Source organism: Aristolochia californica, unplaced genomic scaffold (assembly GCF_029961685.1).
Source record: "Aristolochia californica isolate CCGP_79_NKW_82.1479 unplaced genomic scaffold, dmAriCali1.0.hap1 SCAF_5, whole genome shotgun sequence".
In the NCBI taxonomy this organism is placed as follows: domain Eukaryota; kingdom Viridiplantae; phylum Streptophyta; class Magnoliopsida; order Piperales; family Aristolochiaceae; genus Aristolochia; species Aristolochia californica.
In genome coordinates this window covers 40406448-40424666 of record NW_027182214.1, presented here as the reverse complement: position 1 = coordinate 40424666, position 18219 = coordinate 40406448, and the positions used below count along the sequence as shown (strand labels likewise).

Genomic DNA, 18219 nt, shown 5'->3' with positions numbered 1-18219 from the left:
ATATGATTTAATTGGTGTGGTTCTTTCTCTATAACTATCTTTGCAATTTATATGGTTCGACTTATAAATTCTTATACTCAAAGATAGAGCTTGGTAGAGACACACCGCTGGTCACATCACTCTAAGAACAATTAGGTTTAACTATTTGAGTTAGGTCTAGATTATTATATGAAATTCTTACCCTTATACTAATGTCTTTTTTGCATATCTACTTCGATCACAATTTTCCCAACTCAATGAGAGGTGAATGCTAAATTTCGATTTTGCATGAATGAGTTGATTGAATTGTTCTAAGAAAATTCAAGACACACATTAAATAACCACAACCAACTTATGGCTATCAAAAAGTATAAGTTCTTATCATGCATATGGGCATCTCTTGGCTCACCCAGGACACCAGTTTTTTTACCAACAAGGTGGAGCTAACGAACATACTATATAGCCTACTTTTCCTACATCTAGCATTTCTAAGTTTCAAAAGACACCTACGTGTGTAGGGTGGTTTTACGATAAATAAGACAACTCTTCAATAAGAGGTGGCATGACTTTGTAATTATAAAAGCTAGTATAAGTCCTTTTTATATCTTTTTCCTCTTAAGGGGTATAGCCCTAAGGGCATTATTGATGAACATCTCTCTACAACTCTAAAGACAACCCAATAGGCATAGGGAAGATCATCAAGCTCTAGCATCTTGAGACTCATTTCCCTCCTGATTTCTCCCTTCTCCTCTCCTTCTCTTCTCTCCTCTCCCAAAATCTAGAGTTGTTCTCTTCTCTCCTGTCTCCTGAGATCTAGAGTTTATTTCTTCTCTCCTTCCCTTGAGATCTCATATGATTATGTGAAGGTCTTAAAAATCAACATGGTATCAAAGCGGGCAAAGATCTAACATGAAAAAGGTTAAGAAGATGGATAAGAAAGAAAAGGAAGAAGAAAAAGAAAAAGAAAAACTTCAACAAAATGAATATAGCCAAGTAACTAAGGAGAGAGAGAGAGTGAATGAGTGAGAGAGTGAATGAGCGAGTGAGTGAAAGAGAGACTACTAACTAACTTAATTCACAATAGAGTCTCATAAAAGCAAAAATTTACAAAATGTTTTGTTACAATTTTTCTATTTTGATTCAAAGAAGCTTTCAAGAAAAAATATGAAAACTAATGATTATAGAACTCATAGTCGCTTAGAGTTTCTCATCTACAAGTTCTATTTATGAGCATGATTGGAACAAAGATGTTTAACTTTTTTTTTCTTTTCATAATGCCAATATCAAACTTCCAAATCATAAAAAAATCCAAGTATAGACACATTTTTTTGCTTAAAGCATTTCAAGAGTAAATATAATCAAAGTTATTAGATTTAATGATGTCATTTTTTTTTTTTTTGAGGATCTTCTTATGCCTTTTGTCCTATTGATTATAAAAATATAATTTAAAATCCTAGTTCATTAGCCAAAACCCACTCTCAACTTAGTAATTATATACGCATCAAATGAAAATGTCTAAGGTGAAGATATAAAAGTCCTTTAATAAAATCATGTGCAAGATGGACTTGGAAGATGGAGATGTATTACGCTACGATATATTGTTTATGTTAATACAAAATCTTGCTTTGCTATAACTACTCAATAATAACATCTATACTTTCTGTGACACTCAATTGTTATTATTGTCATTATTCTTGGGGTAAGAAATATGATTCATGCATAACAATGAATTTAAGAACATATCTAAAGAGAAATAAAAGATATATTTCATCATATAGTGTAGAGGAATATTTGTTTATTCAAGTTAACATTCAACAAATACTAATTTTGGATCATAATGTTGTGACGTGGAAACAGGTCCCACATTGAAAATGTTGGCCGGGGTGGCTTCTTAGGAGGGGTGTGTGGTTTAATTTAAGTGTGTACAAATTAAAGATACTACAAGTAATTAAAAATAAAGCACACACCACAACTAACACCAAATATTTTGTTATCAATGTTCCCTATTGGTATTCATCGCCCAAGAACCTAGAATTTTACCTAAAAGAGATTTTGACTCCCTTTTAAGCATGGGTATGATCAAATACATGATTATAATAAATTTCCCCTGAGATTTGGTTAGATTCTATCTCTAGTAAACCTTTCTATCTAGATTCAAAAGAATCTAGATGAACTTATCACGAAAAGAATAAAAATATAAAAGAATAGAAAGCTTACACCCTTTATACACTTGGAGAAACAACTCTCTCCCTTGATTTGTCCTAGCCTACTGCTTTGATGTACAATGAAGAAGATTTGAAGCTTGACAAAATAAATGCACTGAAGAATTGAGAGAAATTTGATGGATTTGCAAAATAAGGATATCTATCTCTCAAAAATGGGCTTAGGAAGAATTTTCAAGGATCATAGCTTTGAGATGAGTAGGTATGCCAATAAATACTCATTAACTTATAGAAAAAAAGTTTGGTAGGGTATTTATAAGTTTCCCAAGCCAAACTAGCAATTATTTGGTTATTTTAAAAAAAGTTAACATAACATTGATTGATCAATTGTGTATAACGATTATATTTTTGTTAGAAAATGGCCTATTGATCGATAATATGATCGATCAATGTCCTCCCTTTGGGTCTGACAAGTTAAATTGATTGATCAATGTCCAAGGGTTGATCGATTGATCGATTTTCTTACTGGTAGTGTATTGCATGTATGATTGACCAATGACTTGTCAATGTCCCTAGTTGACAAACTTCTATATGATCAGTCATTCTAAGGAGGTTGATCGATCATTCTTTATATTTTTATATTGCCTGGTATCATGAATCTATCAGTCCATAGGGGATGATTAATCATGCTTTATAGCACAGTTTCGCAAAGTTCAGATTGATTGATCAATCACCATTGATTGATTGATCATGTTTTATATTTTTGGCCTGTGCACTTCTAGTTGATCGATCATTCTCATATATTGATCGACCAATTTTGTGCCAAATCTCTAAGTTTATTTTCAAAGCATGATTAAAATTGATCCTAAGTGATTGTAACATGTTTAAAACATGTGTATGCATCGGTAAAACATGTAGTCAATACAATTTTGACCTAACACTCCAAAGATTTCTATTGTAACTCCAAGTTTGAAGATTTGGGGTTGCTCTCTTACGTAGAGTGAGTTTTGTGATGTTTTTAGACTGCCTAAATTCTAGTCTTCAATTTTTTGCTTCTTCTTTCTGAGGTGCTTCTTCAAGATGACGTTGACACGATAGTGAAATCGAAGTCTTTGAGAGGTTTTTGTGGGTTCTTTATATAGACCTTGATTTGTGTGTCTCTTAAAGGAGTTATATCTGAAATGCTAGATATGCCAATGTTAGATTAATTAAGTTTTTTTTATCATCAAAATCAAAATGGGAGTCGACAATCGATCAATAAAGAAGTCTTAAGAGTAGTTAATAAAGTTATAAGGTTGAACAACAGGCCTCTAAGTGGTTAGTCATTTTGGAATAGAACTGAGTTCAACCCAATAGTATCAGAGTGTGTTGAGTGTGTGGATTGAGATCCAAAGTGTGATCCCCATGATATCATATTACATGCTCCATGAGGTGAGAGACAAGTTGCTTCTGTGTTGTGGACATGTCATAGGCATGTTACATATAAGCTTGGACATGAGGAGTGTGAAGTGGGATAAAAATCCTACATTTAGAAGTCTTAAGAGAAGTGAATAAGTTATAAGGTTGAAAAATAGGTTTCTAAGTGGCTAGTTATTTTGGGATTGATTCAGGCTCAATCTAGAGTTATTTGTATGGTATAAGCTCCATAAGGTGATAGCCAAGTTGTTTGTAGTTGTGGACATTTCACATGCCTGTTAGATGTAAACCTAGACATGAGGAGGAGTGTAAAGTGGAAACAAGCCCCACATTGAGAAGTCCTGAGAAAAATGAATGGGTTATAAGATTGATTAATAAGCTTTTAAAGTGGCTAGTCATTTTGGAAAAGGATCAGGTTCAACCCAATAGTGGTATAAAAGCAGGTTGTATGCATAGGTCGAGGCCCAGTGTGTGGTCCTTAGGTTATTTGTATATTGCAGACTCCATGAGGTGAGAGCTAGGTTTCTTGCGTTTTATAGCAATGCCGCAAACCCTTTATGTGTAATCCTGGACGATAAGGAAAATTTAAAGTTAGAAAGTATCACATCAAAAAGTCTTAAGAGTAGTGAATAAATTATAAGGTTAAGCAATAAACCTTCTAAAATGGCTTGTCATTTTGGGATAAAACCGAACTCAACTCACCAAATTTTTTCTTTATATGGTCATTATATTCGAGAAATTTATTTATTATAAATAAATTATCATTTTGGTTATCCACTAAAATTTAAAATAAAACTCAAATACGGATTCTTATAAATAAATTATAAAAAGTAGAGGAATAACAACAGTATAGAGAGGGGTGATCATAGAGGATATGATGTATAAGAGGATTAAAAGAGTAAACCAATCATATACTTAATATAAAACCACACTATTGAAAGGTGGGGAAAGAGAAATTCTGAGAGTCCAATGCATTACCTCATTGTGTAATCTAACAGGTATAGAAATATGGAAATAAGAATCCAACATTATTGAGGTACGAAAGTTTGGATTAAAATTTGGAATTTATGTTTGTCCTTGTTCTTAATGCCGAAAAGAAAAAACCTTTTAGCTTTGCATATTATTTGCTTGACTTAGAAGTAGAAGAAGTAAAAAAGGACAAACTAGAAAAAATAATATAAAATAAAAGGGATGCATATGGGCATGTGAAAATGACAACACAGTTTAAAATGATGCTAGCAAGAGTCAAATGGCAAACAAAGTAAAAGGGATGAAAATGATTGGGCAAAAGTGAAAAAGATAACCACACATGTAAGGTTTTGGAAGTTATTTGAAATTAAATTGACTAAATAAATTGAATTTTTTTGAATATCAACTGGGTAAATGAATTTGAAGAAAAAAGATTGCTTTGGAGAAGTGTCTTGTGACAATCTAAAAGAGTGGTCAAATGTCGACTCTAGAAGCAAAAAAAATTCTTTCGAAAATGGGATGTTACTTCCAAGATTATCATTTATTTATTATATCTAGATTAAAAGGTCTAGTACTGACTCCATGAAGATTTTATCATTAGGAATAGTCAAATATTTATGGAGTTAGTACATTATAATTCACTTTCAAGAATCATTTGGCCTTCTTGGTTTAAATTTTACAATCTAAAAAACTTTCAGTTATACAAAATTATAGGTCTACGTTGTTAAACAATTATTACTATGGTGCTTACACTCATGTTTATTCTTGAGCTTCTTTATTAAGTAATTTTAATTGTATAATCACAAAAGAGTTAATGTGTAATATGATTCTCTCATCGGACAGAAGCATCCCTTGTTGTTGAAGTTTTAAACTACACAATCATAAGGCACATGCATCTCTTATTGTTGAAGTTCTTTTGGTTCATTTATGCCAAAGATTGATCAAGTGCATAATGCTAATTATTTCTTACAAAGTAAAGACAAATTAGAGACAAAAAAGGTTCACTCTAATGCAATTTGCTCATTAAGTTGTCGATTTCATAACTCTTAGATACATTGTGTAATTTCCGAGTTTTTTTTAATTTCCTCATCTTGTTAACAAAGCCTCTTCAAATAGTTAACCACATCAGAGAAGATTTTTAAAAGTTGGGAATTGTTTAAAACATCCTCACGTTTTTGTAGTGTTCTTATACCCCAAAAGAATCGTTTCAAGGAGTAATTTTGAGTTATTTCTTATGTCAAATTATTTAATAAGCCTAAAAAATGAAACTAAGTAATGAACAATCCACAAATACAAATCAAACTCTCTAGAGAAAGACTCAAATCATAAAGTGTGACTCAAGTGGTTTGCCACATGACGAAGCCGACCAAGTCCATATGCCTTTTAATTGTTTCCATCAAGTGGATAGTAAGGACAAGAGGATGCATTCATTGAACCAATTCCCACTATGTGACTCGACCTCTTTTATTTAGTGTTTGTGAGCTATGTTAACCCTTTATTGTTCGACTTATCATACAAGTATCAAGTACTATATCATGTATATGAAAGGCCATACATCAATCAACAATGCCCGAACTAGACAATGAATAGAACTCTTCACAAAATGCTAACCCTACCACATGACCCACAACAAAGTTATAAACTGAAATATACACCATCATAGTATGATAAAAACATCTATAACCGCTAATATACTAATTTTCTCTTGCACCCTTATAACCTTCTAACCTACCATACGAAGAAAAAACCCTCATCTAATGCGTAATCTCTGATACTAGAGTTTTTACCAAGTTATATATTATAGGAGTTATAGCTTAATGCCATATCATAATTCGATAATACTACCCAAATATCTCGAAAATATTTATACTTCACTTAAAGTTCGATATTTAAAAGAGTTTTTAATCGATGTTACGGGCGTTACTAGGGTGTAATGTAAAGCCTCCTTCAAAATTTGATATGTATGGTCTCACAATTTGTGTTTAATAATAGGCCTTGTGGACCCTAATGTTGTTGTAAACCCTAACAAAGAAGATTTTTAGGACTAAATGTTCAGAGGTTTCATCTTGCATGTCATCTAAATTCTCCGGCATGAATGATCATTCGTACGTTGGGACGTGCAGGGAGAGAGGAGGATTGAGGCATGCGGACATCCGACAACCACGTTCGCTTCGTATCCAACGTCTACACCGACAATCGCGGGAAATCTGAGTGGCTGGTCCCGTAAATCGAGTGGGAAAGGAGGGTGGTGACGGCGTGGTTCCCAAAGAGCAAGGGAATGTGGAAGTAAGGAGAGGGCAGCGTCAAAGGCGCAGGCAGGGTGTCCTACCAACGAACACAGTCTCCTTTCTTTCCAGCAAAAGTCGAGCGACCGAATTGACATCTGAGAGACTGCTAAAAGAAAACGCCCCAGTACGAGTTTCTCTCACACACCCACAAACAGTAATCTTAGACGCCTGTAATGAGAACTTTGGATTAATTGAATTCAATCACCTTTGTTCTCATCTGATTGTTAAAAAAAAACGAAGAAACCCAGGAAAGTTTCTGGGATTGTCAATGGTTTTTTATTGATTTTTTTTTTTTTTTTTTTTTTTTTTTTTTTTGGTGATGGTTATCTTTGCTGCATTGGATTTTGCACGGTAGATTACTCGTTTTCTTGTGTCTTCGGAGTGAAAGGAAAGGAAAGCGTTGTACTGTCAACCTGTCTGTCTGTCTGCTGATTGAGCAATAGCAGCAAAGCAAATGCGTTGCCTTTTGTTATGTGTTGTTGTGTTGCTTTTGTCCAAATCGCAAACTGCCGTTGCTACTTCAGTTAACTGGAGAGAATTGGGGGGAGGAAGTGGAACCCCTTCCGTAGTTTTTCTTCTTTACCTCTTCTGTTCTCCCTAGGAGAGAAGGGTGTGGGGGTGGTGTTTGTTGTTTGACTGCTTTGATGGAAATTGATCTGAATGATGATGCACAGGAAGACGAAGGGGAGACCAATGGAGGCCGAAGCAGAAATGGCGATGGGATTTATATGGAACTCTGGCATGCATGCGCCGGTCCACACGTTTCTTTGCCGAAGAAGGGGAGTTTGGTGGTCTACTTCCCTCAAGGTCACTTGGAGCAGGCTCAGGCCTCTTCTGCCTATCATCCTCATCAAAGGTTCCAAATGGCTACCCATGGCTTGCCACCTCAGGTCTTCTGCAGGGTTGTGAGCGTTCAACTCCATGTGAGTAGTCGGAGGAGGCGCTCTTGCTCTACACATTGCTAGTTTGTTTTGCCTTTCTCTCTCTGTGGACTTACGTCATGGTTTCTGTTTCCGGTTGAATTTGTCTTGCAACAGGCTGACAAGGAGACCGATGAGGTGTGTACACAGGTGACCCTGTTTCCGCTGCCAGAGGTGGGACTTCAAATTTTCTCATGTTTATCCCTTTGTTCTGTTTGTAAGAATTCACCCTCGCAGTGGAATTATAATTCTTCTACTTCTCTATTTTATTCTTGCATCTGACAAAATTCTCAACCATAGTAATCCCAACTTCAACAGGAAGCTTTTTTTTTTTTTTTTTGTGGGAGTGGAGAGGCGGGGTTGCTGGCATATTTGATGTATTTAGGTTTGCATGGTTCTGTGTCTTCCTGAATACTTCTGTGTTTGGAATTTCAATGTTTGCTCGGTTTAGAATTCTGCAAGAACCAACCCCAGCCTGCAGGGCTCTCCAATGTGTCTCACTAGATTTCAGCAGCTGACGAGCAATTATTTTCGAAAGTGGCTACTTTCTATTGAATATATTGGTCTAGAAAGCTTGCTGTCGTTCTCTTTCTCAAACACACAATTGACACCCTCAAAGACACTGAGAAAAGCATAAATGCTCTTTTTTCATTCAGTTTAGCTGAGAATGTAGTTCATATGGATTTTTGTAGTTGAAAGAGAATAATTTAGGAGGCAAACAGGAAGAGGATGACGAGACAGAGAGCATGGAATTACCCAGTAAATCTACTCCTCACATGTTCTGTAAGACACTCACTGCTTCTGATACTAGTACTCATGGTGGGTTTTCTGTTCCTCGTCGAGCTGCTGAAGACTGCTTCCCACCTCTTGTAAGACTTTCATCACTTCTTAGTTTTAGTACTTGATTGGGGGATTTATCTGTTAAAAGACAATTCTATTTGCAGGACTATAAACAGCAGAGACCTTCCCAGGAGCTTACTGCCAAAGATTTGCATGGAGTAGAATGGAAGTTTCGGCATATTTACAGAGGTAACCTTTTGATACTTTATGTTATCACCCATCATTCAAAAAGAGTTCACTGAATTGAATTAGTTGTTAAATTGCAGGTCAGCCTCGTCGGCATCTGCTGACTACAGGGTGGAGTATCTTTGTGAACCAAAAAAATCTTGTTTCTGGGGATGCTGTACTCTTCTTAAGGTATATGAAGCTTGTAGCTTTCGAAATATTGCTCCAGGTTAACTGTGATATGACCTGTCTCTAAGCTTTGTTCCCGGCAGAGGTGAAAATGGAGAACTGAGGTTGGGAGTCAGAAGAGCTGCTCGCCTTCGAAATGGGGCATCTCATTCGCTTGCCAGTTACCAAGATATGAATCTCAGTGTTCTTTCCTCTGTAGCAAATGCAATATCCACAAACAGCAATTTCCATGTCTTCTACAGTCCGAGGTAAATTCTGATCAGAAACTTCATTTTTGTGTCAGGTTTTAGCAAGTTTGGAGACTGGAAATTGCATTCGAAGTGATTTTTGGATGCAAAAAAGAAAATCACTAGCCACCACGAGGTGGTCCTCCTTGTGTCCACAAAAGGGTTGTTTTTTTATTTTTATTTTTTTATTCTTGCTTGAAATAGATAATATATATCAATGGGCCCACAAATTGGCTCTATCATAAAAGTTCCAACTAAATCTCACTAAAGTAACTACATTTAAGTATTTCGTATTGGATAACCTAGGACTAGGGGGATTTAATAAACTTGTTGAGTGAAACATGTATTTTTATGGAATAGAAAGTTTTACTTTCTATTTTGCAGCATGAAATTATAGCTAAGTGGTCAATAAAATGTTATATCAAGAGTCAGTGTTGTCTGAAAGCTGAAGCTCAATTTTTCAGCCACAGGCAATAATTGCTAATTTTTTTGTTTGCATCCTTTGTTTCTTTGAACATGCCATGCCTTCAAGGGTGTTGTGAAGAGATCTTCTCTCTTTCCTCTCATCTTATTTGTAGATTTGGTAGATTGGAATATCCTCAAAGGATTCTATACTTGTTTGGAAGACGAAAATGCTCACAGTAGTTTGTCACTTGGGCTATCAAAATCCTATATCATTACTTTTTCCAAAAAAGTGATAAATAGCCTTCAATTAGTACAAAAATATGAAACGATCCCCTAAAAATGAATAATACATGGAAAAGCAAATGTTGTAAAATGTTAGACAATCTAATACTGAACAAGAGGATGAGACTTCAACAACAAGCCGTTAATGAGAGATTCCTTCCCTTGCAAGAGAATTAGACAAATGATTCGACTCTCTAGAGATATGCATCAGTTGAATATCAATGGGCATAATAATGTCATCGCTTCTTCGTTAGCCTGTAATTTGTCAAAACTATGTTTGTTTTATGATGAACATGAAGAAAGTAGGTAATATCTATGTCCGAGGCCTTTCATGACTATGTGCCAGTTCCATATGTGCTGGAAGTGGGAGCTTGTGGAAGAAAGCATTGCCTACTTTTTGGCTAAAACAAGGGAAATGTCAAGAATAGATGAATGTTTCTATCTAATTCAAAATATTTATGGAGATCTGATCAGCAGTTCTTTCAGATTGGAGATATTGCGGCCACCTTCAAGATTACTTGGTCTCACATGCTGAGATCAGTGAACTCAGCGGCTGATCAATTTACAAAAAAGAGGAGCTCCTTGAGTGCTTTATTTATTAGTTTTATTACTGATTCTAGCTAGTTTTCCCTCTTGTTGTTTGGCCTCTGGGTGGCCTTTTATGCTCTTTCCATCTTAATAAATATTTGACCTTTTCAAAAAATAAAAAATAAATTAAAAAATTGGCCTATCTTAATCTTTTTTTCCATCAATGGAGTTGTCACTTGCTGTGCTTGAGAGTGACAACTTGGGTAGAGTAAAGTTTAAACATTATGCTGTATGAAACTATTGTAGAAAGAAGCAATTTTACCATGATGACCTGGATGAAATCCAGTTTCCTGCTGGACTAAGTGGAAACTAACATAAATTCTTACACATTGAGACACAGATATTTTCATTCTCCATAGTTTTCTTCAGGCAATTTTGTTGACTAAAGGCAGTTTTCCAAACTTTTGTGGATTGGAAACCCTTATCATTACATATATTAGTTTTTTTTTCTTAAAAAAGAGAAAGTGTGAGTTGAATGTTTTCAGTCCAGTTCCTAGAAAATAAGCAAAGACGAGATTTTTTGCCGATCTGGTAAAGATGAAGAATTGGAAGTATTGGATGAAATCTGTTTCCTTGATGATACTGGTCAAATTTTCCCTCAGTGCTCTGTGACTCGCTGCTTTCATTGAATCTTTATCTTTCAACTGTGAATAAATTCAGGGCAAGTCCTGCAGAATTTGTTATACCTTACCGGAAGTATATCAACAGCATCAGTCATCCGCTATCTGTAGGGATGAGGTTCAAGATGAGGTTTGAAATGGATGATGCAGTGGAGAGAAGGTAAGCTGTGATTCATTCTAAGGGTTTGTTCATTGTTTTTTTCAGTTTACTTATATAACAATCTTTGTTTATCTCAGCTAGTCTTGGGTTCAAACACTTCTGCAGGTACAGTGGTATCATAAGTGCTATTGGTGATGTTGATCCTATTAGATGGTCAGAATCTAAATGGAGATGCTTGACGGTATTCACATTTCTTTACCACAGCCTTTATATTTTCCAACAATTTTTTTTTCCTGACAGCTTCATTTGAGTGACTGAGAAGATTCCTTTAAATTGTCTGGGATTTCGTGGACCAGTTGGGTCACCCTGCACATCTAATGTGTAGGCAAACCCGGACTCACCTATACATGTATCCTATAATTTTTAAAGCATATCCATGGAACACTAATATAGATGACTCTTAACTATAAGATCTGAATTTTAAGGAAAGGTTTTCACGTCACCCTGCAAGGGTGGTTAGAGTTGTCTAGGGTTGAAGTGGTTACTGGATTGAACCATAATTCATTCATCAATGTTAAACTTATTGGTGGACATAGGAGCATTACCATGAAGTGCTGCAATAGAATTGGATTAAGTGGGGAGACTCTCAAAAGGGTACCATCTACCCTAAAGCAGTTTGCACACAACCACTGTTATGGGATGAAGAATCAGAAATAAATGGCATAAAATTATCCAACTAGAATTCTTGGTACTGCTTCTTTTTCCTTTATTTTCTTCACTTCATTTTGTTTGAAAATGCTGTCTTGACACCTTTAGAGATGGCAACTGGCTGGTTTTCGAAACCGTGACCTCATTAAATCTGCTCACCTTGCAACCAAGTTCTTCCCTTCTCTGTAAAAGCAGAGAGACGGACTTTCTTGCCTCCCCTTTCTCTGATGAACTCTGAAGGAGAATGAGGGAGAGAAGTTTTGAGGAACCTTTCCTCTCAGGACGGGTGGGTTTCCAGGCAGGATTGGGGAAATGCATCCGTGCCCTAAACCTGGTGATTTTTTCTATGGACTCTATGACTGCTCTAAATCTGGTGGTGTTTTCTATGGACCCTATCCCTGCCCTAAAACCTGGATTGGTGAAATGTGCATCCTGGACCCCACACAGCGTGGGGTGGATTTTTATCGCACCCCTTCACAATCCCTTCATCCCTATTATTTTGGGCTGAGATGGAGTAGCTAAGAGCATAGTATAACACCACTAGACTTTTCTGTTTCCCGAACTTCTGTGATGCAAACAGGATTACGAGCTTCTCTTATTTAATTTATACTTAGGTGTTGGCATGGAAATGAGCACATCGTCTGGCTTTTGGCTCTTTTTTCAGTCCACGTCCCTCCTTGCAGTGACTGGTTTTATCCTTTAAGACCATGCATTCTGAGTCCTACTTTCTAAGTGCACTCAGACAATGTTTATGAAGACAATCCTAGGCAGTAACTATATGCAGGCTTTAAATACAAGCAGATCTTACATTTGACAGGTCAGATGGGATGAAGAAATTGTAGCTGCTCATCAAGAAAGGGTATCTCCATGGGAAATTGAACCATCCATTTGTCAACAAGGGATGAGCATTTCTTGTGGTTCGCGGTTGAAGAAGTTCCGTACAAATTTACATTTGGGCATGGCAGATGTCCCCCTTTCTGGTAGGCATCTTCTCGTAGTGGTAGTGGAGGCATTTCCCTGTTTCTTTATGAGTTTTCTTAGAGCTTCATATGACAATTCCGTTGCTTCTGGTACAGGTGGTCAAATCCACTTCGGGGAATCTGTGAGATCCAGTGAGGTCTTGCAAGGTCAAGAAAATTTAGGTTTTGGACCACCTTATGATGGTGGTCGTGGTCGTGGTCGAATATTTCATCGACTGGGTTTGGATGTTTACAATCCCATGCATAGAAGTCTTGGATCATCCATGACTACTAGAAGCATAGGCTTTGAGGAATCGGCAAGATTCCAGAAGGTCTTGCAAGGTCAAGAAATAAGTCCTGTCTGGGACAGGAGCTTGCTTAACATCCCACAGGGACAGAACTCTAGGCTTTATGTTCATGACCCTAACCCTGTTGGAAATGTGTACTTGAGGAATCATCTCAATATTATGCCAAACTATGTTCCCGTGGCCCAGCCATATCTGCCCAATCTTCAGACAGGTGGTGGTAACTTGTCTTCTGGTCAGAATATCAAGTTTCCAGAAACTGTGAGATCTGACAAAGGCAAGTTTTATTCAAGCCAAGACATAGAAGAAGAAATTCTGGCTGATGATTTGGCTGCTCCAACTACACCTGAGATGAACTCAAGTCGTTCTCTCAATGATGCAGCTAAAACTGGCTGTAAAATATTTGGATTCTCTTTGACTGGAGAAGCTCCTCTTCAGAACACACACAGCTCTGGCAGGAGGAGTTGTACCAAGGTAACATTTGCTTAAAATGGTCTAATTAACATTAACTATCTAATTTAATTTTCCATTTTTCAATCCCTTTTCTTTCTCAGTAGATTCTAATTGTGTGCAGGTTCATAAGCAAGGGAATCCGGTGGGAAGAGCCATTGATCTCTCCAAACTTCATGGGTATCATGATCTGCTACTAGAACTGGAGCGACTTTTCCACATGGAAGGTCTTCTCTGTAGTTCTGATAAGGGGTGGCAAGTTGTTTATACAGATAGTGAAAATGACATGATGCTTGTGGGAGATGATCCTTGGGAGTGAGTTTCTCTATTCAAACTGAAAAATAAATGTTTCCATGTGATAACACGTTTAACTCTTTTTAACTATCAGTCCATGAGCATGGGCAATCAGTTTTCTTGTCTTACTTGAGTTTCCATATACAAGAGACTCACTGTTGGATGCGATCAATTGATTAGGAAAGAACTTGGGTGAGCCATGAAACATGTTTTTTGTCCAAGGTGCTCCAAAGTTTAGGATTATATTCAGCCTATGGCATAGTTTTTGTAGATAAATTTGTGAACTGTTCTGACTGTTAACTAATTGTGCTATGGAGAATGATTGATCCCCACCTTTCTCTAGCATCATCCTCGTTGTAACTGGATATTACTGTTGGTTGTTTTGCAGTGAGTTCTGTGACATGGTGTGCAAGATCCATATATACACTCGAGAGGAAGTTGAGAAAATGACACTGGGAATGAACAATGACGATGCCCATAGCTGTTTAGAAGAAGCAGCTGCCGTAATTGATGTCTCAAAGTCTTCATCTCCAGGGCCACAGGATTCATCTTTGACGGTAACCAGGCCTTAAGATAGTGTTCAACGTATTGATTATGGCTGATGACCAGTGACAATCTTTTCATGGCTTTGTGGTGCAGTAATAATGTTATTTTTAAGTGTTGTGTTAAAAAAAAAACACCAAGTACAATAGTATTTTGGTCATTCTACATTACCCATACTCTCATATTTTGATGTAATCTTGTTCTTTATGTTGAATTATATGTCCATGGTCTAGTTTTCATGTATATAAGACACGTAGAATGGGAGATATAAGAAAGATTAAGGTTTCACTTAAGAGAGGGGCATTATTATAATTTCGTTAAACCGACTTTTCATCTTTTGAAGCCAATGTTTACATAAAAGAAGGAAGAAGGACATTTAGATATTATAAAAGTAAGTATTTGTTTAATTATTTTTTTTTATATTTAAATAAATAAATAACTTTAATTTACTTTTTAATATTATTTTATTAATTTAAACAAATTTAAATTTATCCCGGTTTATTAATAGAATAGTTAAATAAAATTATCTTACAAATTTTAAATCTATCAGAGTAATTTTATATAATAAAATACCCTCTTTTATTTATATAAATTCTTGATTCTGAATGTTATAATAGATTACTAATTTAAGATATTGTAAAAATAAAAAAATTGATTAATTATTTGGATATTACAAATTTAATTATTTTTTAATGATTCTATTTTATATATTTAATTGAATAAATAATATTAATTTAATTTTAAAATTATTCATTAATTTAGAACAAGTTAAATATATCAAAGTAATTTTAAATAATAAAATACTCTCTTTTTTATTTAAATAAATTTGATTTTAATATTATATTCAATTACTATTTTTAAGTGTGAGAATTTAGATATTGTGAAAGTAAAATTTTGATTAAACATTTGAATATTATAAAGTAATCATTTGTTTAAATATTTTATTTTTATATATAATTATATAAATAATCTTAATTTATTTTTAATTATTTATTTATTTAGAAAATCTAAATTTAAATTATCTTATAAATTTTAAATCTATTAGAGTATTTTATTAAACTTTTATCTAATTGGGACCTTAATTTAGCTCAGACGTGGATTTTTGTTTTACCACCATTGCATTAGGTATAATTTCTGTACGTCTTTTTATCCTCTTCTACACCCACATTTCCTCTGCTACAAAGGATTCATAAGGGGAATTGATTTTATGGAGCAACCAGATGATTTATCCTCCTTGGTCAGAGACAGATTATCCAATTGCATGACTGAGTGGTAGCTCTCGACTTTGAAGCAGTGGAAGAATTTCTTCATATGAGAGTAGAGGAGGTCATGTTAGCATAGCAGTAACATAGGATTCATAAGGGGCAGTGAGTTTATAGAGCAACCAAAATGACTTTTCCTCCTCGGAGAGATCACAAAATGGCTACTGATGTCAAACAGGAAAATATTACAGGGAGAAGTAATTAATATTGCAGATCATAGACCTAAAGAGAAAATTGAGCAAGATGAAGATTGCTGCCAGAGCAGAATATTTTCTCACGTTGAGAGGGTGTACAAGGAAGCGATCAAACTGGCATCAATTTTTTTTGCAACCATCAGCGTGAAGCAGCTGAGTTCATCTTGTAAATCAAGTCCATCTGCTTAAAGTTCTCTGAGCACAGTGGAAACCTTAAACATCTTATCACTATGACATTCATTTTGATCAGCTGAAGATACTGGTGCAATGAACAAAAGCATCGATCTTATAAGTGTTACCAACATCAACAGAAACTCAAAATGCAAAACTTTCTTCCGAATGGAAAGGGGTAAAAAAACTAATGGAGTTGTCATCAAAAGGCATACCCATTTGCTAACTCTCATCGTCCTGCAATCTTCAGCAATGGAGAAATAATCCCTTGTATCTCCTGCAAGGAAGTCTGTATCTTGATCTCCTCCATGACCACACGTTTCAAATTTCGAATGTGCTTCTGCAATTCGTTGGATTCACTGATATCTTTAGCCCTCAGCACAAGCACTTTCCTTGCAAATCCCATCAAGAAGTTGGCATATCTCGGTATGGTGGAGTAACGATGCAGAAAACCCAAGAGCAGCCCAAGCTCATTGTTGTCCAAATTTGGAACGCTCTTCAAAAGCTTCTTTCTTGCCACTAGCTCTTCCATGACGGCCACAATGTTTTGTGGGTTGTGATCACTTAGAGCTGATACCAGAGCATCTTTATGCCTGAATTTCCTCAGTAGCTTATCATGCTCTGCCAATTTCACCTTCCGAGGTCTCTTAAGAATGACATCCCCTTCAGAAGGTTTCTCAGATTGGCCACGGTGGAAGTAGCGGTAGTTTGAGGGTCGTAAGACCCGTTTCACCTTCTCAGCACCCAATTTTTCATCAACGTCCATTCGAGAATCTTTTCCTTGCTTTCGCTTGCCAAGAAAGAGGATTCCATTCGAGCTCCCGATGACACGAGTAGTACAGGTCGGGGAGTAGCCGATAGAAAGAAGAGGAGCTGGGAACCTCATTGAATGGGTGACTTTGAATGACGAAAAATCAAAAACCTTCAGGTAACCGTCTAAAGAAACTGTTAGAAGCCGATGCTGCTCCGAAGCATCGGGGCCAGGAATTTTGGCCAGACACATCGAAGTAACAGTTTTGTTGTGGCTTTCCATTGTGTGGAGAAGTTTTCCACCCGAAATTACGTCCCAGATTTTCACCACATTGCCTCCGGCGGAGGCAATGAGACCGCCCGACGGAAGGAACAGAACGAATTCGACAGGCTTGTTGTGATTGAGACTCAGAATGGGTGTGGAGGTGGAATTACGGACATCCCACAGAGAAACTAAGTGATCATAAGAGCCGGTAGCGAAGAGCTCAGAGCTGGCAGGTGAAGGGCATCCAGCGCGAATGTAATCCTTATGCGCCCGGATGGTCAAAAGAGGAGTATCAGGGCAGGCCACGTCCCAGTAATTGAGAAGTGCATCATCGGCGGCGGAGAACAAATGGAGTTTGTCGAGGCGCGGAAAGCGAACAACACGGGCGGGACGCGTGTGGGCTTGCATCCGCCGGAGGGCAACCCGCGTCTGCGGGTCGAAGACCTGGACGACGCCGGAGTGAGATCCGGCGGCGAGAAGACGCCCATCGGAACGGAAGGAAGGAGAGTACGCGATGTCGGTAAATGAAGTGATCGTGGCTTTGGAGGAACATAGCTTTGAATCATAGACGGAAACGGTGGCGGAGGAGGAAAACGCAAAGTCGTGGGGCGGCAACGGGGAGAAATCGATGGAAGTGATGGAGGATACGTGGCCGGAGATTTGCTCGGACTTGAACGACCGCCAGAATCGGGATTCCGGGGTTAGAGAATTTCTTCGGGCAGATTGAGGAGAGACACCCAACTTGACGGGAAAGACCTTGCCTACAGGGCCGTCAGCAGTCATGGTCGCGCCACCACCGACGTCCGGTGGAAAGAAGTTTGGATTCTGAGAGGGTTTAACGTCTTAAAACCCTAAATCCCAATTCTCTATTTATAGCGAACGAAGTTCTCGCGTTGGAGAATTTAGGCCGAAATAGAAGCCCAAAAACATTAAAGACCCATTTACTCTTTCAGATAAATTGGGCTCATCCTGGGCTTTGAAACCAGCCCATTAGGCATAAATGTAGGGAAAAGAGTTACACTTAACCGATTGGGTACGATTAGAACAATGCAATATTTGGGGGGGGGGGGGGGAATTTGATCTTCATCTTCATCTTCATCTCATGCATCTACATGATCTTCATCTTCAAAATGAGTGTTAGTGTGGACAAGTTCATTTTCAAAATCTT

General features: G+C 36.9%; 2 protein-coding genes across 3 annotated transcripts; one reads left to right on the top strand and one right to left on the bottom strand.

The window, feature by feature from the left end:
* The first annotated feature begins 7153 nt into the window (after positions 1–7153).
* On the top strand, positions 7154–14703 carry LOC137965769 (auxin response factor 4-like). Of its 2 annotated transcripts, none has more exons than XM_068812108.1 (12): positions 7154–7737; positions 7852–7908; positions 8457–8603; positions 8679–8763; positions 8841–8931; positions 9012–9176; positions 11091–11210; positions 11316–11391; positions 12676–12838; positions 12935–13596; positions 13697–13887; positions 14255–14703. In XM_068812108.1, exons 1-12 carry the CDS (start codon positions 7459–7461, stop codon positions 14436–14438), a joined length of 2220 nt encoding a protein of 739 aa, XP_068668209.1. In that variant the 5' UTR covers positions 7154–7458; the 3' UTR covers positions 14439–14703. The 2 variants fall into 2 exon arrangements, with proteins under 2 accessions (XP_068668209.1, XP_068668208.1); XM_068812107.1 differs by having other exon boundaries at positions 7155–7737; positions 8427–8603.
* Positions 14704–15799: 1096 nt separating this feature from the next.
* Positions 15800–17877, bottom strand: LOC137965872 (protein SLOW WALKER 1). The gene is made up of 2 exons (XM_068812243.1): positions 16252–17877; positions 15800–16124 (listed from the first exon to the last, which is right to left on the bottom strand). Exon 1 carries the CDS (start codon positions 17832–17834, stop codon positions 16266–16268), a length of 1569 nt encoding a protein of 522 aa, XP_068668344.1. The 5' UTR covers positions 17835–17877; the 3' UTR covers positions 15800–16124; positions 16252–16265.
* Between the last annotated feature and the right edge of the window lie 342 nt (positions 17878–18219).